At 42.7% G+C, this 22,437-nt stretch overlaps 2 protein-coding genes across 4 annotated transcripts in view; one reads left to right on the top strand and one right to left on the bottom strand.

The window, feature by feature from the left end:
* FAM13B (family with sequence similarity 13 member B) overlaps positions 1 to 7,853 on the bottom strand; it is a 44,909-nt gene extending 37,056 nt beyond the window's left edge. For all 3 annotated transcript variants that reach the window (XM_039559518.1, XM_039559520.1, XM_039559519.1), the window contains exon 1: positions 7,673 to 7,853. The gene's annotated coding sequence lies outside the window, so the exon portion shown is untranslated. The remainder of the gene's footprint in view (positions 1 to 7,672) is intronic.
* A 10,235-nt stretch (positions 7,854 to 18,088) lies between these two features.
* LOC104689605 (thymosin beta-12-like) lies at positions 18,089 to 20,950 on the top strand. Its single transcript, XM_010399820.4, has 3 exons — positions 18,089 to 18,189; positions 19,077 to 19,184; positions 20,602 to 20,950. Exons 2-3 carry the CDS (start codon positions 19,085 to 19,087, stop codon positions 20,637 to 20,639), a joined length of 138 nt encoding a protein of 45 aa, XP_010398122.1. The 5' UTR covers positions 18,089 to 18,189; positions 19,077 to 19,084; the 3' UTR covers positions 20,640 to 20,950.
* Positions 20,951 to 22,437: the final 1,487 nt, after the last annotated feature.

Genomic DNA, 22,437 nt, shown 5'->3' with positions numbered 1-22,437 from the left:
AACCTTCAGGATTATTTCCAGAGTCTTTTACAAATACTAAGCAATGTTGTGGAGTTTTTGAATACTTTTTTTTGCCCTGATCAAACAACTCAGGAAACAGGAGCTAACCCATTCAGTCAACTCTTTCTACTTTTGCCCATATTATCCTGATCCTTTCGAGCACGTGCTTGTCTCTCACAATTTCACAACCAAAATGCTTTGCAGGTTCCATCAAGAAAAAGAAAAAAAAATAGCAACTAAAAAAAAACCCACACAAAAGAAAACTACCTAGCTTGATTTTAATTACAAACATTCTGGTTACATTTTTTTCAGTCTACTTCCCCTCCTTGTTACAACAAACATTTTAAAACATCCTTAAGCTATAATCACGCTCTGCAAAACATAAATGCAGGAAACTAAAAATACACCTTATTATAACCACATATTATACCACAATTTTACAAGAGACTGAAAAAAACTTACTGTCCTTTACAACATGTTGAGCCCAAGCATCTTAAATGAGGGTAAAACACAGAGTTTTGTTCTGTATTGTGGATTTCAGTGCTGTCATGCATTATTTTAAAATTTTTAAAATTTAAGGAAAATTCTTCAGAGAGTCTACTGGGAAAACAGCACCATGAGCTTCATTTTCCCATCATAATAGCATTTACTTATCTTGGCAGCTCAAGAAGTATTTACAACCACACATGAAATACCACTAAAAACCCCACAGAATATATGGCTAACTGTTAATATTTGAGGAATACACATGAAAATTTAGACTTACATTTAGTTCAGCTTTTACATTAATGACTGAAGTACAAATAATATACGGGTATCATTTTAAAGTCCTCAGGGTTCCACTACCTTTCCTTGAAACAAAGGAATGAAGCAACAAGTAAAAATAAACAAAGGCTGCAACTGAAACGATGCCATAGGAATGAAAACATTAATTCTGCGTTTAGAATTTCTGCCACAAGTCTCAACTATTTAAGCAATTCTTTTATTTGCTTGTTTTATGTAGCAAGAAATTCGTATTGTCTCTGAAGCCAAACCCAAAGCTAACACTGACTGCTGTTCTGCCCTATTTTTAATATATTATTTTGTGGCATTAGCAAACATCTCCAGTGACTTTTTTCTTAACACATAAAAGCAAAAACTAACTGTAAGATTTTCAGATAGGAAAAAAGCAACAAAATGGCCTGTCCCTGCTTCTCAGGAAACACACCTCAAGTTTTTGGCTTTTTCAGCCCGCAGTGCTGTGACCCTGTGGACCACCACATGCCTGCAAACTGGGTCCTAAAAGATCACATACACATCCTCTAGTACAAAGACGATCAATGCTCCTTGTCTGCAATAATTATTTACAAATAAAATTCCACAAAAAACATTAGTGTCTCAAAGTTTTTTTATTTCATACTCTATATTTGATAAGGAAAAATAATGTATTATGTTATTTATATGACTTACAGCTAGACAGAACTTGTAATGTCCCCCTGGATGCCTACAGCAAACATACTGTTAAACCCAAATAAAGAATTGATTTTTTGGCTAAGCTTGAAATTATCAAAGTTATATTTTAAGAATTTCTAAATGATGGCCAAAAATTAAGACACAGATTCCAACTTGGAGTCACAAGGAGCTCTCCTCATGTCATCTCCTCATGACATCATCCAGAGCCAGCTGCCAAGCGTGAGCAGGAGCAAGAAGGCTTCCCTGGGAAACTTTTGTGTCCCAGCTCACTACAGAACACACAGAGCCATTTGCCAACTGCTGGAGTACACACTAGTTATGTTTCAAAAAAATGACAACCAGCACTCTTGAGCTTAAGTTTTGTTGAGTTAAAAGGAAACTAATATTTTTGTAATGTTATGTCAGAACTGTAACAATTGACACCGATTGATTTTTACGCCATTTGTATACTCAAATTACTGCTAGCATTCTCAATAGATGAACTGCTTTTGGGCAAAAGAGCTTTTGCTCATCTGATTTTCAGCTTTTGTTCAGCTAACAAGTAAAAACAGAGTATCTTGCTTGTTTGAATTAATCCAGTCAAAATTGAAAAGATGGCCAGGCTGGGGAGGGGATATGGCTTGAATAAATTAATACAAAAGACAAACTGAAATAAACCTCACAAACAGAACTCTACCAAAAATCTAGGACACAGGAAAGAACAAACTTGTCTCAGGAGCAAGTTAAAGGCATGCAGAGATGTGCCACTGCTTGAACAGACACAGAACATCCTCCATTTAAAAGAATAATCACATTTAAGTACTCATTAATATATTTGTGTAGTCAAAACAATAATTATTTAAAATAAAATTCTTAAAACCAGCAAGATTAGCTTAAAATAGATTCTTAAAGCAAGATTTCCTCTTTTTGACTGTCAGTGAAATCAGCTATCATGAGGTATTTTAGTCACAAGTCTAAACTGGCAAATCAGACAACTGGGCTCAGTTATCATTTTAAATTTAATAAGCTGGTCCTCTTAAGCATACTGTTTGAAATTAAGTATAACTACAAAATTTAACTTGCAGCGTTGAAGGAATCCATGTTAGAATAAGTATCTTCTCAAGCAGATATGAATTTCCTGCTCCCTTCATTTCTCATTATGGCTCCTAACTCTTCACTGCCCTGTTTGCTTTCTGGTCAAGTAGGAATCAGAAGGAAACCAGCTCATTGCAGTTTTGCACACAATCACAAAAGGAGTTAGCAGAAGCATGACCACCAGCTCTTCCATCAATGAACTGTTTGCCTGCGTATGCCTTCACATGCACACTCACACACACGTTAAACCTCAATTCTACTAGCAGAAATTCTCCATTGTTTGCCACCAGCACTTCTGAGATAGTCTCAAAAACCACTCAACTGACAAAATACTGGTTACACTGACAAAGCAAGTAGAAGCACAAAAAATACAACATAAGATTTAGTGGAATGTAATTCTAACGCAATTTTTGTTTCCTGGGAATGTGGCAGCAAGCCTTCTAATTTACAAATTAGAGCAATTTAAATTAAGCCTTTATGTCCTTACCATGCAAGAAAGCAACAAAACACCTCATGAAAGTTCCTCTGGAAGAGATATAACAAAAACTAATAGAAATTTGGATTTCACCTTTTTTTAATTCACAAGCCAAGAAACTATAATACTGATTAGTATTTATTTTCCAGTCATTATAGTTTAGTCTACAATTTCAGTTGACATAACCTGATCATACTGTCTCTGAAAAAGCCCATCCTACACAGACCTTCACAAGAGCCAGATCCTATCTATTAGAACAACCTCAAATACAGGGACTGATTTAAGCAACATTCCAAAAAAATTCTACACTTTTAAAGAACAAGCTGAGAGATCACCAAAATGTTAGCTGGTTTTGATATGCAAAAATAATGTTTTATATTCACTTACTAGATAAAATCCAAAGGCTTTTTCACAGCATTACAGCAACTTATAATCCTCCAACTACATTGTAGCAAGAAAATAAAACCATCAGCGATACCAGAAAAAGTAGATGTTTGCTCAGTGCCTCACACCCACCACCACACACTGCCAGATTTGCTCTCATCTGCTGCTGCCAATGCACATGTGCAGAATTATAAAGAAACTTCCTGCTCACACAGATCCCATCACACTCTTAACAACAGTAGTTAATAAATAAAAAGGCTTTTGTATCTTGTGTAACAGCTAATTATATTCATCCTACTCGCCACCCCCCAATGCAAAGCTCTACTCCACCAACCACACACATCTCATTGCCCCTGCACCAGATAATGCAGAACTTCAGTGCAATGGCATTATAAAAGTACAGTAAAGTAACAGACAGGAAGAAATTATCAGTAAAACTATGCAACTTGAGAGCTTCATGGTATAAAACTAAAGCAGTTTAACAATTGTCACTGCTGTTAAAACAGACTTTGGAACTGAATTCAAGCTACCTCAGAGACAACAAAAAAGAAAACTATAAATATATAATGCACTTAATTCATTATACATAAGTTATCCTATTACATATATTTATCATCAGTTTGTTTCTCCCCTCCCAAACAGATAAGCAGAAATACACACTGGAACTCAGCAGATTACAAAATGGTTACACAGCCCCTTCACTATTGAAACACTGCCTCTGTCAGAACCTTGAGCACATGCCACCAAAATAAAGGACAGGCTCAGCCTCCCCACTACACTAAGACATTTCAGTGAAGAGTTCAATCCTGTAGCAACAATTCTCTGAATTTCAAGAGATGGGGAAAGAAAAAAAAAAGACAAAAATAAGAGATCCGGTACTGATGTCTCCTGTCAAAACTTGATTATGACTAAATTTGAAGACACCACCAGAAACCTTAAGGTTAAAAGTTACATTGCAGACTAAAATTAACTAACCTGATTACATTACTAGAGTGCCAAGACAGTAAAAGATTTCATTAAATGTGAAGTTCAGCAAAAAGGGGAGAAAACCTTTCAAACATACACACTTTTAAAGAGTATAAAGGAAGAAAGAGCCACATTCGTAAGATTCCAGCTCTCACCTTTTCAGTTTTGCCCATGTATTATTATCCTACACAGCTGAGCACAAATTTTAATCCGGAACACACTGCAGGGAACACTGAACAGAAGAGACACACGAGGAGAGCTGCCAGCAAGACTGGAACCTGGACAATCAGCGCAGGGTTCCCACCAGATACAGGGCTCAGATCGAGCAGATGCCCCACCCAAACGTCCTTAGAAATGTCCAAACAGTGAAGAAAATAAAAACCATTTAAACCTCTCAATAGGAAAGAGCCTCTGTAACCGCAGTCTTTGTTACAAGCTGTCTGAACACAAACATAAAGCCCTATCTGTAGTTTAAGCTCGTTTGGCATATCTTTCTTTTCTTTTTTAAAACAAATATACAGGATTTCACACATTTACAAGGGAAAGACCACAAGACTAGAATGGTTTGTTGCTATCACAATAGAACTATTTTCACTGATCAGAATACAGTCCTGCAAAATATTACCCATTTCTTGTAGTGAACGACTCCACCCATATGTTGCAAACATAACAGGTTTTGACCTTCTAAACTATGTTTTTTAGACTTCAAAACAAATCAGCTCTACAGGAAAAAAAATCCTGGTAGAAGATGCAGTAACAAATATATTATGGTTTTGGCTGCAATAATCCACAGAATTCACCTGAACTGACTGAATTTTCACAAATCTCAACAGCTGGCTATCAAGCCAGTACAAACTGTGAAGATAAATCTGAATTTACCAAAGCTTTGAGAGAGCTAGTCATTCTCAAACAAAATTTTTGCACGTAAGATCTCTTACCTTACAGAAGATAACAGTAAGCAAGACTGAATTGCTCAATAACTTTCCAGGGAGCAATGTAAAATTCTTGTATTCTCTGCCTGAATCCAATTTTGACAAGAGACATAAAGCCCCTCTGCTGAAAAACTGAAAGAGCCATCACTTTACAAACTGCATGACAAGTAACAATCTCCCTTTTCCGTAGCCCTTCACAGAAGATTTAATAGTCCTTCGATTCTGTACCTCCTCCTCGTATGTTTTGGATAAAGTGTTATTTTTCAGTCCTTAAATAACAGTCCTCACATCTGAAATAATCAATAAATATACAACCAGGCCTGCAATGCAAGGAAAAAAGTTTGAAAAGTTTGCCATCCTTCGTCCTTACAGATGCAAATGATGAACTGCCCTACACATAGTTAGTTCACTCCCACCTAAATGGCCACTAGATTTTCGTGTGTTAATATGGCAGTAAAATTAACCTGGTGCTATGCACTGAATTAGAGGACAACTTGAAGCATTCTCTTACCGACATCACTTCCTCTTCCACATAGCTGCAGCTTCTTTCGTGGGGGATGGGAAAAAAAAGAGAACAACCACACCAAAAAAAAAAAAAAAAATCCTAACTTAAAAATTACCCCAGACTTGGCAGGTTTTGCTCACTTTCCAATGAGCCCTGGAAAGAGGCATCACTGCTACAGTGTAACATTTGAACAGAAACCAAAAGGCTGAGTATTAGAAAAGGAAAAAACCCTACCCCATAGAGCCCTCACACACAGCAACCAGGGTCTCACAGAACTTTCTGAAGTCTGTTCCAAATGCACAGAATTTCTTCAGCCTCACCTGCTTTTTCAAACATGCCATTATGTACATTAGAAAGCAGCGCTTCACTGCTTGCACAGGTCTCAGGGTATGAGCCACACATGACAAATGTTAAATTAAGCCTTTTAATGAGCTGCAAGAAGATCCTCCAGTGTTCCAAGCAACACAAAAACCAAGTGCCCAAACTAACACAGAGCAGATAAAAACTATCATTTGCCAAACTCAGATGTTTTGACGTGTTGTCCATGTCAAAATTTGCAAGCATTAAGTTTCCAGGAGCTTCTCTGAGTCAGCTTTCCTAAATGTAACCATGGGACAGTCTACTTGATTGATTTTTCTAAAACAATATGGTAAATTTCCAGTTAGATGCTTTCAAAACACTGAGGTATTTAATTCCTTATTGTTACATAGTCGAGACAAGGAAAGGATCCCTATGGAGCCAAACAATGTATAAAATAGAGACAAAGAAGATTAAAAGAGATTCTAAACATTTTCAAGTCTATGCAACAAAGAACATATAAAGCAATTTACTAGTAACGAGCAGAAAAAAAAAAGGCAAACAAACAAAATAGCTAAATTGCTGATAATATAGGCAAACAAACCAGCTTTCTGTTCTTCTTAGGCAGGCAGATTAGACTGCACAGAAGACAGAAAAACTTCAAACCTAAATGCTAATATGGTTTAACAATTTGTTCTAAACTCATATACTAACAATTCCATCCCTGAGGACATTCAGGAACACATGCCAAAAGAAAAACAAACAACTGTAGGTTTTTATATATTCACTTTCTTCTTTTTTTTTTTTACAGGCAAAAGTTATTACACAGTATTTACTTTTTACTTTCTTCATCTGTTACTTCTTTTCCCCATCTTGAGCCTGACAGCAGTAAAAAATTTTGTAAAATTTTCTTAAAATGCAGCCAGACCAAGGAACTTGAGAATAAGAGAGTTGTGCATTAAAAACTGGCATTGCAGTGTGTGACGGCAGGGTTTTTGTTGTTGGGTTTTGTTGCGGTTTCTTCCAAACCTGGAAGGAGCACCCTGGAACATCTCATGTTAAAGCAACTTTTTGATAGCAAGAAACATTTCCACTCAAATATTCAAATCTCTAAGGAGCTTCCACGAACAATGGAAACCCACAGATCCCTCGGAAGACACATTTGGTCACAGGCTGGCGCGTTAAGTCAATGACCCAGCGGTCTTAATGCCAGCGCTGCCTTCGCGATCACAGGCAATTTAGTGACTGCCCTTCTTTCAACTTCTGGGACCAACTTCGCTGTCAGGGAGCTGCGAGGCTAACGCTGTCAGCGCGCCAAGCCCCATCGCAGGGGGCACCAGGCTGGGCCGTGCTGGGCACGCAACTCCTGGAGGAGCTGGGCTGTCAGCGCTGCCTGCGAGGTCCCACCGACACCAGCCTGGGAGCCGCTCCCGCCTCTTGACAGCTCCCTGCGAGCGGCTCCAGCAACTCGGCAGGAGGAAGTTCCCGCGCCCCGCTCGGCGTCGGTGCCAGAAGGTTCCTGAAGCCTGAGGTGACACCGGCCAGCCAGAGCGGAGACCCCCCGCGCATGCGCCCCGCGCCCCTCACCGTTGCCGGGTGACTCGCCCTCCCCGCCGTCCTCAGCACCACCAGCAGGTTCCTCCGCCTCTTCCTACCCCGGGGACCGGCACGGGCCTCTCCTCGCCGCTCCGCTCTCCTCGCAGCCCTCCTCCGCCGGCCGCTGCCCGCGCCGTGTGCCGCGGCCGCCGCGCTGCCGGACCCGGCGCCGTCCGTGCCCTCACAGCCGCTCCGAGCTCCGAGCCGCGAGCGGGGGGTCCCCGACGGCAGCGGCGGCGACGGGCGGAAGTGACGCGCTGACTGACAGGTGCAGAGCGCGCGCCCCCCCGCCCGCCTCCCCCCGGGGGTCACGTGCCCGCGGGGCGGGGCGGGGCGGGCGCTGAGGGCGGCGGGGGGGGTGCGGTGGCCGAGGCCTGAGGCGGCGGCGGCCCGGCCCTGGGGGGAGTGAGGAGAGCGGGAGCGGCCGGCCCAAAATCCCAAAATTAACGTTTTCCTCATATTCTTGCCCGCACGGTGACTCAGGCACCCTCCCGCCTCGGCCCGTGCGGGCTCAGAGTCACAGAATCAAATAGCTTGGGGGAGACCTCTGAGTTCATCGAGCCCAACCTTGAACCGAACATCACCGTGTCCACCACAGCAGGGCACTGAGTGCCACGTCCGGTGGTTCCTTAAATACCTGCCTGGGAAGCCCGTTCCAATGTCTGATCACCCTTTCCGTGAAGAAATTACCGATGTCCGACCTAAACCACCTCTGGTGCTGTTTAAGACTCGCCTCTCATCCTGGGGTGCCCACGGCCAGAGAGTGGCCACAGCCAGTAGTGGCACCATGTGGGCTCGTACCCTGCTAGCTTTGCTGGGACATTAGGTGGAATTTCCTCACAGAAAGGGTGATCAGACATTGGAATGGGCTGCCCAGGAAGGTGATGGCATCACTATCCCTGGAGCTGTTTAAGAGAAGCCTGGACGTGGCACTCAGTGCCGTGGCCTGGTTGACATATGTTGGATTCAATGATCTCAGAGGTCTTTTCTGGCTTAATTGGTTCTGTGATTCCAGTTTTGCTCTTCTGTTAACCATATTAAAATATTTCCTGCAAATTTTCTGACTTGAAGGATCAGGAGCAATCACTGCCAAACATTTCCCAAATGTAAACGTGCCAGAAGTAACGAAGTGCCCTTTGACAAAGAGCTAATGCATTTTGAAACACAAAATTTAGCACCCTTTAAGTGAGTTAGCATAAGTTAGAGAGGAGATGCAAGCTTACACTCGAAGTGTTAAAACCAGTGCCTGGCAGTCTGTGGTTCCCACATGCCACGCTGAAACTACAACTGCTTTTTCTGTCATGCAGTGCCAGCAGCCATAGGTGGTGGGTTTAATAAAGGCATTTAAGGAAACTTGGATTTAGTTAGTGAAAATCCTCTCAGGAAAAGCTTTTTTTTTCCCCCCACGAAAAACTGACAAAGACTATATGAAAGGGGGGAAAAAATTATACAAGCAGGATGGGATTAACTGAAACGTCTGTATTTTCAATAGCTGGGAGGATTTTGTTTCAGGTTTTCCAGCACGGATTCTGAATTTTATCTAGAGATACATTTATAAGACTCATTAAGAAGTTTTGCATTTAGAATCCGTAGAAGGGAGAGTCACAGTCCCGCAGTAAATTAACCCAGGTTTAATCAGATCTAAAACTCTGCTTTCCTGCTGGAAGATTTGGCGTCATTAGGAGGTACCACGAAAACCCAATAAAATATGTAGGGTCGGGGGAAATGGCTTCTCAGGGAGTCTGTGTGTTCTGTCCATCTGCTTCCACAGCAGACTTCTCCACTTGAACCACTAATAAAATTTCCTCACATCAGGATGAGGTTTCCGAATTTGTATTTTGTATACATACCCGTGTTCTTTCTGATTCATTTAGCCTCATCAACAACAATAAAGATACTGAATCAGAACAAGCTGGCAATTTTGTTGAGGAAACATGGGGGAGAGTGGACTCCAGCTGGCTCTTCAGCAGATACATTGGCCAGCTGACAGGAATAAAACTGCAAGAAACCTGACACAGAAAGCACACGCAGTGAGAGGAGACAGACAGCAGAGGCAGGCAGGTAGGCAGGCACTGCACAGCACCTGTTTGCTGGTTTTGAGTCCAAAGCAGTGGCTTCCCTCCTCTGAACTGGCTCCGAATGCACCATTTCATGCCAGCTTATCCTACCTCCTTTCAAAGGCTTCCAAGGCTCCTTGCAGGGGGCAGACATATGCAGTCCAGGCTGCCATTTTAGGCTTTTCTGCTCACTTTGTGTTCTTGCTGTCTACTTGAAAGGTTGAGGACAACCCGGGAGTCACACAGTCATAGAATATCTCAGATTGGAAGGGACCCAAGCATAGAGTCCAACTCCCTGCTCCTCATGGGACTGTCTAAAGCTGAACCATGTGACTAAGAGCATTGTCCAGGTGCTCCTTGAACTCTGGCAGACTGCACTGTTACCAGTTCCCTGAGGAGTGTGTTCCAGTGACCAACCACACCCCCAGTAAAGAACCTTTTCCTAATGTCCAGGCTGAACTTTCCCTGACACAACTTCATTCCATTTCCTCAGGTTCTGTGACTGGTCATCAAAGAGAAGATCAGCATCTCCCCTTGCCTTTAAGGGAAGCTATAGGGTATGGATGAGAGCTCCCCTCTGTCTCCTCGTCTCTGAGCTGAACAAACGCAGTGAGCTAATCTGCTCCTTGTAAGACTTTCCCTTGAGGTGTTTCACCATCTTAGTCTCTATCTGGTTCTTTAGCCACATTTTCTAAGATAGTAAATACAGAGAGGAGAGAGGCAACAACTTAATGAGTGGCTGCTGTTGAAAGCATCTGCCTCTCAGCTCCCTCCTAAACATCACAATAGAGCAATGTCCATTAGCTGTTCCCATCACCTTTTCCACTGTCTCAGGCACACCTGAATTTTGAAGGCAGCATTTCATATTCCTCCCACTCTAGTGCTGTACAGGCTATAGAGCTCACACAGCCTCATTTCCCACTCCAAACCCACAGGCACGTTCAGAGCAGGGGTTGTGCAGGGCAGGGCTGCAGTCCCACCACGTGACACAGCACTGTCACCCCATGTCAGGACATATGACAGTGCACTGCCTTGTACAGTGACACAGCCCCAGTGTGAGACTGCTCAGGAGCAGAAGGACCCATTCCCCAGCTGCTGCACAGCTCCAGGAGCTTGGCAGATGCGTTTGGTCAGCATCTGGCTCCTAGGACCAAAGAGCCAGAGTGCCATGGCATCCCTGCCTCATCAGTAAATCCATGTCCAGAGCCACACCACGAAGGGGGAGCCATTTCTGTAGCTCAGTGTTTTCTTACAAGTCCTTACAGCTAAACTGCTCAGCTTAAAAGTTTTGCAGAGATTGACTGCTAAGTGCTTACAAAGTAACTCAGTAGATCTAAAATAATTACTGGTGTGATTCCCTTGTTTTCAGGAAAAGCTATTCATGAGCACAATCACTATCGCCTGTATATGTCACAGAAGAACTGGAGCCATGTTTCCTTCATGTATCCCCAATTCCCATCCTGACCTAGAATGACTTTAGAATAAATATTCTCTGAAGACTTTAGCTTCCAGTTAAGTCTACTTCCAGCAACAGCCCTGCATTACGCCTCATCAGAAACTGAAGCTACTTGAAGAAAAATATCCTTATCCCAACTGTGCTCACTGTTGTACAAGGCTTAGTACAAACTGAGCTAAAATACTTCAAAACTTAAATCAGCTTTGCAAAGTCATCAAATCCTTGGAAGGTTGGTAGCCTGCCATGCAACTCCTCACCTTCATACTAGGTTATTGTCTTATTGGGAGGAAATGGGAATCTGACACGTAGCAAAACAAGGCACTGTCTGTTGTAATACCTGTGTAGTATATGCCAAACAGTTTTTCCTGGAAATTATCTGTATGTCAGCAAAGTGTTTGCTTTTGGGTTTAACTGTTCACTTAAAAATTATTTGATACATTCTTCTGAACTTGGAATTTTTGCTTTAAGTGGATCCTATTGATGTCTTGCAAAAAATACTGACAAACGTGAGTCCTTTCAACACCAAGCAGGAATTAGCAAACACTTTCCAGCTGGTTGCTCTGCAAAGACCTTTCCTTTCCTGCATATTTCATCCAGAAACTGACACACGTCCCCAAACTGAGTCTTTACTTTGTTCTTCTTTTCCAGCATTATAACATTTTCTAACAAACATTTTGTTCCAGGATGCCCAGCACATGACACTTGGCCATTCTGGACATCCATAACTGTCCATGGAAACTCTCATATCAGCAAGTATCCAGTTGTTCTAATTCATGGTGTCCAAAAGGGCACCTAAGAATCAAAGTTCATTTTTATAGCTTTGCCTTGTATTAACAAATGGGACTTCTCAAGCAAGCAGGTGAAAGGATCTATTTTATAGAAACACAAACTCCAGCCCGGAGAAAACCATTCATCATTTCAAAGACTGTCAGCCATTACTAGACACATATGTAAGGGTTTTTTAAAACTGAATTCAATATCAAAGGCACATGTTCTGCGTAAATGTCAGACATTTTTACTCATTTTTCTACTAGAGTTCTGTGATTAAAATAAACATTTACAGCATGAGGGTTTTTTTTCTCTTCCTCTGAACACTTTTTGGATCTGAATCTTGGTTTTAGAAGATCTGTCTTTAAAGTAGAAATCTAGGAATATGGGTCAAATGTGGCTTCTAAGGCTTGTTCATATTTTAATTGCATGGTTGCAGGCTTAACAAGAGATGATTCTTCCCTCCTTGAAATTCAAGACATTGAAAGGTTAATTCAGTCTTCTCAGCTCCATTTCCTTCCGTCTGTTCCCCTTCCCACACTCCTCCCCAGCCCCCATCTGTAGACAGCTGAGTTATTTGAATTTTATGCAAGCTAGTATTCATCTAAAGGGGAAAATCACTCAACGTATGCACCAGGCAAGCAAAAATTGCGGTGTTGCACACTTGCATTTTTACTTCCTATTTGCTTTTCTCTGCATTCACCAGCTTGGGCTGTAGACATACACACTCATGCCCCAAAGATAGTTAAAGTTAAATTAAAGCTTGTACGTCCCCATCCCTGTTGAATTCCTGTTCTTTGCACTCACATGGAATCTATACTCAAGCTGCTGTGGTGCTTTTACCTTGGGTTGAGGAAAGGCTACAGTTCACGTTACCACAATTTGTCATTTGCCAACACAATCACTCTCTGCTGTTCCCATGTTATTTCATGGTGTGGTCACTCATACTCAAGGTACACTAACTCCAGAGGAGTCATTTTGACAGAGCTCAGGTTAACCCTGGGATGAAGACAGAGCTTTAATCCAACTGATTTCAGCACTTTACATAAAATTTTCTAGTTCAGTCATGTTCTGAAGAAAGAGATGTTCACTTCAGATGCCAGGAGAAGTAAATAGTATCGTGTTTCTTTTTTTTTTTACATTTTAAAAAAGAAAAACAGCATTTAACGTAAAATACTTGCAGCTTTCATCAAAAAGGCAGAAGTTAACAGATGTGGAACTTACTGATGACCACTTTCTTACATAATTGTTGACCTTGTACACAGCATGTAATACCCATGTGTTTGGGTTACACTGTATAACAAGCTTATAAAATTGGAAAAGATGATGGAGAAATACAAGCTTTTATTCTGTAAATTGCTCAGAGTAATCAGCTAGAAAAGATAACTTGGCTGCCTTTTCTGTTCCTCTGCTTCAGCGGCCTTGTTTCCTTAAGCAGCTGAAAAACTTCAGGGTTTATCTTCTTCTCCCCAAACATAAAACCACTCAAGCTACCAGGAGTCCCAGGCTACTGAGAGTGGAATGATTTGGCAACACAAAGAGAAGTGCTGGTGAGGCACCCCTCAAAACCACATCCACAGCCCTGTGTCTCAGGAGTGAGGAGTACACCTCTGTATCTACCCCAGCACAACACGGACTGTAACAACAGACCCACCTATTGTCCTTTCTCTTGTGGACAAAAGGAAAATATGAAGTTAATATAGAGTTAGTAGATCTCTGGATTTTATGATCTTTGATTATCTTCTCCTGGATTATGTTGGTTATTTGCTGCACAGTGGGTGCCACTATTTGAACTTCATTAGGAATGGTAATGTTTCTCCTGTCTGAAGCAGAGAGGGAGAATCCCAAGAGTGCATTGTTTAATTCCAGAGCAGCCAGCTACACTGAGAAGAGCCATGTTTGAGCACACTCCCAATGCTCATCCAAGATTTCCCTGTCTTACTCTTTCCCTAAACTCTGCTTGCAGGAGATGCTTCTGTCCAGAGACAGAAAGGAGGAAAATAAAAAAAGACTGTTAAAGACTCAAAGTCATGCTAAACTTGAGTCTCTATACCACTATTCATTACAAACTATCATGTGCTCTGTAGCACTAACTTATGTGACTAACACATCACTTGCTTCTTTCCCCACCCTGGCTTTGGGGGGGAAGCCTGTGCATGGACATTCTGTATTAATTCTACTTTTTCCTTTAATAATGCATGCACAGGTCAACATATTTTGCTAGAAGGGGCCAGGCCAGAGCCAAGTACTTTGTGCTGGAAGACATGCTTTTGGGTCAGTTCTTGAGAAAGCTCTGCTGCAAAAATCTCCATCTGGTTAAACTTTTAAAAATTCACCCCCATACCAAGTTTTATAATATCAAAAAAAAAAAAAAAGGGAGAGAGGAAATTTCTACTCCCACGAGCTTATGTTTTCTCCTTTTGCTCTTTGCTGCAACAGGGCTTCTGATATAGACTTGTCTGAACTCCTGAGCTATTTGGAAAACATGGGGTTGGAAAAAATAGCCCAAGGAGAAGGACTATCTACAGCTGCCTCTCCTCCCCCCTCATCTTCTCCATGTACCTACCCTCAAGGTTCAATGGTCTTGATAAGGAAAATGAAACACCTTAGGTAATGATAAAACATCCACTGTAAGACAAGTGTCGAGTGTTTACTCATGGGCAGTGCGGCATTACAGCAGACAGTCTGCCAAAGAGGGATCAGTGCCTTCCTTACACCCCCAGGATTCATTGTCTCTTAGCCTGGGAACCTGTCTCCATTCCCAAACAGGGATATTTTTTTTGGCAGCAAGACGGAACAAAAGGCACAAAGAGAACTAAGAAAACCCTTTCAGTGAAGCTGTAGTCTTTTCTTTTTCCTGTTCCCCTGAGGACGGGAAACCTTCTAAGGACAGATCATAGTACACCCAATCCTGCTACCTGCTCAGTGCTCACGAGGACCTACAGGAGTTAGGGTGCATGCAGATTCCAGCCCAGCTTTCAGCCTTGACAAATTGATCCCCTACCTTTAGCACCAAAAATACCACAACATTTTGAAAATGAAATCACTGTTATATTTGAGTGGGTGTGTTATTTCGAGACAGCACTAATGTGATTATAAAATCAGTTGTGTCAGCTTATTGGCTCAGCTACAGACACTGATCTGCTCGAGCGTCTGTTCCTCTACCCGGCTGCTCGCGTTAGGGTGCTTTGTCCCCCCTCAGCTCCCTGTGGAAATAGATACCATTTGATTCCTACTGTTGCACCAAAGAGAAAGAAACCCCTTCTTCTGGCAGTTGCCCACCGCGTCTCTATGAAACTTGGCATTTCCAGAGCCCCTCTTGTGCCAAACATGAGCACAGCATCCCCCAGCCTGCGAAAGGCTACAGCCCATAGATAGATAGATAATATATATTAATGTCCCTGCAGCCCCAGCCCTGCTCGGGCTGGGTACGCTGCTTCCAAGTGACAGCAGCCAAGGGAAAAGGTCAAGTGGCAGCAGGGTCCAAACCACCCAGCCTCACTCTTCAGACTTTTCACTTGAGCTCCCTCTAAACGTTTCCTCTCACCTATTACCGAATCCTGGTAGCAAGTGTTTGTTTTTCCCTGCTGCTCTGTGGGTGTCTGACAGACTCAGTGGCTTGTGCTGCCAGGCATGGTTTACTGCTGTCAATGGTAGGTGACTCACTGGTATCAGAAGTGTCAGTCCTGGCAGGTTTGACTCAGCCCTTCATCTTTTGGCAACAAATTGAAACAAAACACAGCTTCCATTGTATGAGGCAGCTTTTCAGGCACAGCCATACCAAAGTAGCTTTACATGCTTTATGTGTAGAGCATCCATAAAGGTTCTGTAGTTTGCATGCTCCACTGGCTTCCTGGTTTTTCACATTTCCATACACTGGATCATTCTGCTGCCTCTGTGCAACACAGAGAAAGTTGAGGTTCATTGCAACCACAGTCACCCCAAGGCCAGGCAAACATCATGTTCCCCTTACTGAAGATGGTGACTCCGAAATCCTGCAATTCAAAACCTGACAAAGAACAGCTTTGCTGCATATATAGCAAGAATATCTCCATTACTAGTGAAAGGAAAAGGCATCTGAGTAAGATATTACCTACCCATCTTTCCCTCGAAGTATGTGATGCCCTCAGGCCAAATTCCAAACTTTCCATATGTAAACTGCATCCAGCTGTGTGCTGCACAGAGCACGTAAACATGAGGTTTGAATCCCACACAAGCTGTGTTTGACCACAGCACCGAATTTACAAGCTACAGAAACTTGACAGGCACTTTATGCAATGGTCAAGATGTTTGTTATGGAGATGAGTATCTCCTGATTTCAGCAGAGTGAGAACATGTAATTTCTCATCATTATGTTATTTGGCTTAGCACTGTTGCACCTTCCTCACAAACCCAACCCAATTTCAATTTAAAACGTGGTCATCTTTAGCCTAAAAACCCAAACAATGTATCCCAAATTGGTTTTAATATTAAGTTTGCCAATAAATTGGGCAATTAAAGTGGTAGTGGTGGTGAAAACAAGCGTGCTCACCCTGTCTTAGCATGTTTAGAAGAGCCTGAGCTCTGCTGTGCATCCTGGGGGCAGAGCCCATGACTGGACACAGAGAACCCAAACTGAGGTTCTTCTGCTTTGCTGTCCTGAACACTTTGTTTGCTCTCTACCACTGAGAGAAGTTGTGCTACTTTTGAATTTTAAGAGGGTTTGTCCTTTTAGTCTCTCTTCACAATCAGAATTATAATTGTTATTTTAAAAATGGACAAATATTTAAAAAACTGAAACTCATGAACTGCCTGGATTCATGAATCACTCAGATTATGTTTTAAAGTCTTTTCTGATCTTCTAAATCTTGTGTCCAGCCAAAAAAGAGGTTAATGCTCTCTCTTTAAACTAGACACAAAGACTGTTCAATGCCAAATCTCAGCTACGGCTTACACCAAATATTCACCAAGTGGCTGCCTTCCTGCTTTTTCCCAGGGGGTTTCAGGCAGGAATGCAGCTTTCTATTTGTGACAACTGATTGGATATGTGGGGTGGAAGCAAAGGAACTGAGTCCTGACATTAAATATGGTGCACACACACAGTGATTTTGTGTGGTCAGTGCAGATGCAGAGATAACCAAGCCAGCCTGCACAAATCCCTTAGGTTGGGAAAAATATTTAAGATCAAGCCCAGCCACAAGCCTGTTCATTGTTTTAATTTAAACAAACATTGTAAGAAGAGATCCTTAAGACACATTTAAGCACATTAAAACCATTTTCTCCATGCACACATATCAGACTCAAACCCACACTACCTAAGCCTGCGGTGCCAACAGAAAGATCCACAGACCTTCCAGGGGCTCCCAGTCAGCTGAGAGATCTCTGTCCCTCTGAACTCATTGTTCAGGCTGCCTCATAGTCAGTAGAGAAAACCAGGTACTCCTAGGGCACAGTTAATTTTATCCCAACTTTGTTGCCTCCCTTCTGACTATTACGGAGTCTAGACAGGAATTTCAGATGGAGACACTGAAAGGTACACAAGAGGAAACCCACACCAGTATCCAGGAGGATGCACACAGCCCTTCTCTCCCTGCTTCCAGAGCCATGGGCTGAGGGAGGCATCAGCAACTGAATTAATAGCTACCAAAACAGGAGCAAGCAGAAATTCATTGTACATCCCTTCAGGACACATTCCTGGATGTCACTGTGGTGCCTGGGCCGTGCTAATCTCAGACTTGGCCCTTGATCACGGCAATCACACCATGGCTGTGCTGAGGGCCCTCCACAGCCCCAAGCCCCCTTATGCTTCTGTCAGTCTGGGCAGGTGGGGATGATCCCCAGGCATGTTGCTGAATGCACCTACAATCCCCTCCCCAAAAACTAATCTGGCAGCAGCAATCCCCAAACCTCACCTTTACTGCAAACCTCAGCACTGGAAAATGGTGGGAAGGGAAACTTCTATATGATTGTCATGGTACATGAAGAGAACAGAAACAAAGAAAAATCAAGATGTATTTTGGCAGTTTTCCATGTCAGTTTTCCCATTTCCCTCCCTCATGCACTTTCTACAGGAGCAATCTGTCCTTTTCCTAAACGCTGAGCAATCCCAGCACTGAACTAATCAATATTAATAGCTATGGGTTCGGGAGGGGGGAGGAGGGGAGAGGAGAGGAGGGATTACCCTGACCTTTTTCAACTCACACTGCCTCAGACGGCCACCAAGCAGCTGAAGAGAGAGCAGCCAGACGGTAATGCCATGTGGTTTTAGTAGCTTTTCATTTTTTTTTAAATTTTTTCCTTGTGAATATTTACTCTGTTGTCTCAGTGCAGATAGCAATGAAATCTGATTTTCTGCAGGAAGGAAAAATTATAATTATATCAGCCATCTCCGGGCCAAACCTTGCCTTGATGGGAGACTCCACTGAAATAAGGGAAATAACGCCCAGGCTGGATTTTAACTCGAATTTCTTAATAAAGAGAGGAACTGGATTAGGGAAGTTTTGACAGGTGAAATGCTGGTGTGCTTTGTGGATTTCTCTTTATTATAACAGAGTATAATCAAAGCCATTGAGCTGTGACTGGGGTATGGAGCAAGAGCAAACAAAGGGCTGGGGGAACCGGTCCTCTATTGTTACGCTGAAGTGTCCACAGCAGCTCAGGGGATGGATGTGCTCAGTACAGGGGGCTCAGAATGAAAGACAAATCCTATTAATTAAAAGAAAATCATAATTGAAGCTCTTTGTTCCTATTGGATTTGGCGTTTATTGTAGATTTTCCTGTTAGCAGCATTTCTTAAAATACAGGTTTATGTCAGGGGGCACCGTTGATTACTGGTAATTAAGCATTGTCTCTTTATTACTGATTATTCTTGTTGCCATGTGAAAACTATGCTTTTTAGGAATTTCATCAGAGAAATCTAGAGAAAATTCTATTTATGCCTTTCCTCTTTTGCTCTGAAAGAGCCAAGCCTCAGGGAAAGGTCCCACATTGGGTGCTAGGTTTGTGGGGGTTTTTTGAATAAACATTTTTATGGTATTTTTATATTTTTTCTCTTGAGGAGAAAATGCTTTGCAGATGGCTGATATCACAGCACTAGCTAATGAAGCCATGGGTGTGTTTTCCCTTTCTTTGTCAGGACCCATCATGTCCGACAAACCAGATTTTGCAGAAATTGAAACATTTGACAAGACCAAGCTGAAGAAGACAGAAACCAGAGAGAAAAATCCACTGCCCACTAAAGAAAGTAAGTGCTTATGAGGCTATTTGAAGTACAAGTAGCAAGGACATAATCTGTATTGCAGTTCATATGCAAAATGAATACTAATCACAGGATTACAGGCTCAAACTCATCCCTGACTTTAAGTGGGGATAATACTAAGACTCTATACTGGGCTTCCAAGGATATGAGTAATTATAACCAATAGTGCATTTTGTCTGAAAAACCCTTTCTGATGGGATTGCTCTTGCTTCTGCTAAAAGCAAGACCAGTGTTCCCACTGGGTGCTGGTAACAGGATCAATCTGTTTGTAATTACCTTGCTTCCAGCTCCTCTGGAGGCACAGGGGAACCTTTCCCCATCCCTGGCAGGCCAGGCAGTATCCCCAGAGGGTGCCCGAGCTCTGGATTTAATGTTATCAGGCAGATGAGCTGCTGCCTCCCACTGGTACCTGCTGTCAGCCACGGGCAGGAGACCTCCAGGCACCTTCTCTGGGAATAACGCTGCAAGCAAAACCTATCATCATCCTCATCTAACAGCAAATCTCCCTCAGAAAAGCACCCCTGAGCTTTTCTCGTGCAGGGTCTTCTCCCAGACACAGGCAGCCAGATAAGCCTAGGATTCATGCTCAGCTTCAGATATGAAAAGAACATTTGGAGCAGATTTTGTGAGCAGTTTCCTTCAGAAGAGTATTGCTAATCACTGGATGTATGTGCTGATAGCCATGGAGATGCACAGTCCCTCAACATTAGATACCTGGGTTTTTTCCCTGTTTTGTTATCCTTGCCAATGCCAAAGCTGTAAATACAAGAGAAGCTCTGCACATCATGAACTGCTCCCTTTCAGCTACACAGATGTGGGTATGAGTTGTCATTTTCAGGGTAACCAAAAAAACCAAATAGGGATTTAACCATTCTCTGGCTTTAAGTATGATCATAGAAATTTGTATCCTGCAGAACCATTATCATTGAATCACGGAATGGTTTGGGTTAGAAAGGACTTTAAAAGAGCATCTTGTTCAAACCCCCTCCCATGGGCAGGGACACCTCCCACTATCCCAGGTTGCTCCAAGCCCTGTCCAACCTGGCCTTGAACACTTTCAGGGATGGGGCAGCCACAGCCTCTCTGGGCAACCTGTGCCAGGGCCTCACCACCCTCACAAGGAAGAATTTCTCTTTCACATCTAATCTAACCCTGCCCTCTGTCAGTGTGAAGCCATTCCTCCTTTTTCTGTCACTCCAGGCCCTTGTCCAAAGTCCCCCTCCAGCTCTTTTGGAGCTCCTTTAAGCACTAGAAGGGGTTCTAAGGTCTCCCCAGAGCCTTCTCTTCTTCAGGTGGTACACCCCCAAAACTCTCTCAGTCTGTCTCCATAGGAAGGCTAAGTTTACTGTTCATAAACAGTAATGTTTATTGATGGTGTTTTTGTTTCCTCTTTTTCTGCCAGCTATTGAACAGGAAAAGCAAAGTGAAAGTACAGCCTGAGTATAAAATTGAAGATGTGACTGCTGCTTCTTCAGTGGGGTTTTGGCTTCTGAATTGGACTGTTGTTTTATTTTGTCCCTCCCACCCCATATTTGTTGCCCATTTATTTTAGGAAACATTTGTTCATTTAATGTTCCCTGGAGAAGTCTGTTTTGTGTTTGTTGAAGAAGATACTATGTATTTGTATTCTTAAAATTATAATTCCAAGTTCTGTATCAACTCCATTACTTGGCAAAAAAAAAAAAAAGCAATTTGCATAAAAATTGTTTTCCTAAACCTCACAATAAACCGGTTTCTTCTGATCAACTGTCTTTGAGCCTTGCAGAAATGGGGTTTACACTGCAACTCTTACTAACATCTATCCCGCTTTCTTTGCATTTCCACAGCAGCTCAGGAGTTTGGTCAGGTGGGGAAGGGTTATCCCAGGCACCCACAGGTCCCTTGGCTGGAACACAGCCCCTCTCCATCATCTGTATCCCGCAGAATCCCAGAGCCCCAGGTGGCACCAACCCACAGGAACCCCCCTGATGGCCTTCACAGCAGCCTGGAGACTTCACTCCCATCCCTTGTGTCACTCAGAAGAGTGTTTAATAGGAACTGTGTGTGCCAGGAGCTCCTGCACTTTGAAACCCCCAGCCTGGCAGCAGGCACGAGTAAGATGGGAAGTCACTGGCCTGCTTCAGTCCTGTCCTGTAGTAGGCTGGAGGTTCCAGAGACAAGTACCCACTTACAGATTCCATGACAAATTGATGGTTGGGCTGAGGAAATACTCAAATTAACATTTCAGATTTTAAAAAAGGGCTGCAGCTACCTCTGCACAGCTTTTTTATCTCTCTAACTTGCAAAGATCCAGTCAACCTTGGGATAACTGCAGCACACACAGAGCCCTTGGCCCATCTCATACCAAGCAATACAAGAATGAGGGAAGGTGGAAGGAAGAAAGAAAATTTAGTATTGCATTGATTTTTAGGGATGAGAGAAAGACCTTTAGCAGCACAGGGATGTAAGACACAAGCCTTCAAGCAAGAAAAGACTCCCTAAATCTTCATTACTGGTGGTGCAATAACATCCTCACTGGTCTGCAGAGGACTTGGCAAAAACAGACTCTGGTACCACCAGCTCAGAGGACTCTCAATTACATGGTATCACGTTATCTCTGGAATTAATTTGCAATCATATTAGAAAAACAAGTGCTTACTCTGGGCAGATAAACTGCTGTCCCTGGAGCTTCAGTTTGATCCTACTTGTGCTGTGAAATGAGAGTAGCTCTGTGTACTCCAGCAGGGTTAGTCTGGGCCTGTACCTGCATGAGGTGAGGCAGAAGGCAGCCTACAGGCTTCAGAAAACAGAAGGGAATGGTTGGGGTGATGTTCAGAAAGTTCTTGTTTACTTAAGGGTTGTTTGACACTTGACATTGAACGTGAATAGTCAGAACTGCAGTTAAAAGTAGCAGTGGATCCACAAGACTGCGACTTTGGTGGTAACAGAAAGTAACCAGAGGTGAGCAGGAGACCAAAGGAAAACACAGGGCATGAGGACCAGTGATTTCTGTCAGAGCTTTGTTAATGTCGGTGGTGTCCAAAGGGCTGAGGCTGCTCTTTCAATCCACATTCATCAGTTCAACACTGCTGATGTTTTCTTTTCATGACCAAGGGTTTTTTTTCACATTCTCATTGGAGGACTCCTTGGCACCTGACTCAAAGAGGTACTTATTTTAAGGTCAGCTGGATTCATTAATACTAATTTTTATATAAAAGGTGAGGACTGCAAGAGGTTGAGCAACAAGGAAAACAGAGCT

This window comes from Corvus cornix, chromosome 13 (assembly GCF_000738735.6).
Source record: "Corvus cornix cornix isolate S_Up_H32 chromosome 13, ASM73873v5, whole genome shotgun sequence".
Lineage (NCBI taxonomy): Eukaryota > Metazoa > Chordata > Aves > Passeriformes > Corvidae > Corvus > Corvus cornix.
The sequence above is the reverse complement of the archived record's forward strand: the minus strand, read 5'-3'. Positions and strand labels throughout refer to the sequence as shown.

Excerpts from the sequence above, each read along its gene's own strand:
- LOC104689605 (XM_010399820.4), top strand. The coding sequence starts at position 19,085 with ATGTCCGACAAACCAGATTTTGCAGAAATTGAAACATTTGACAAGACC. Across the intron at positions 19,185-20,601 it reads TCCACTGCCCACTAAAGAAA|CTATTGAACAGGAAAAGCAA; the intron begins GTAAGTGCTTAT and ends TTTTTCTGCCAG.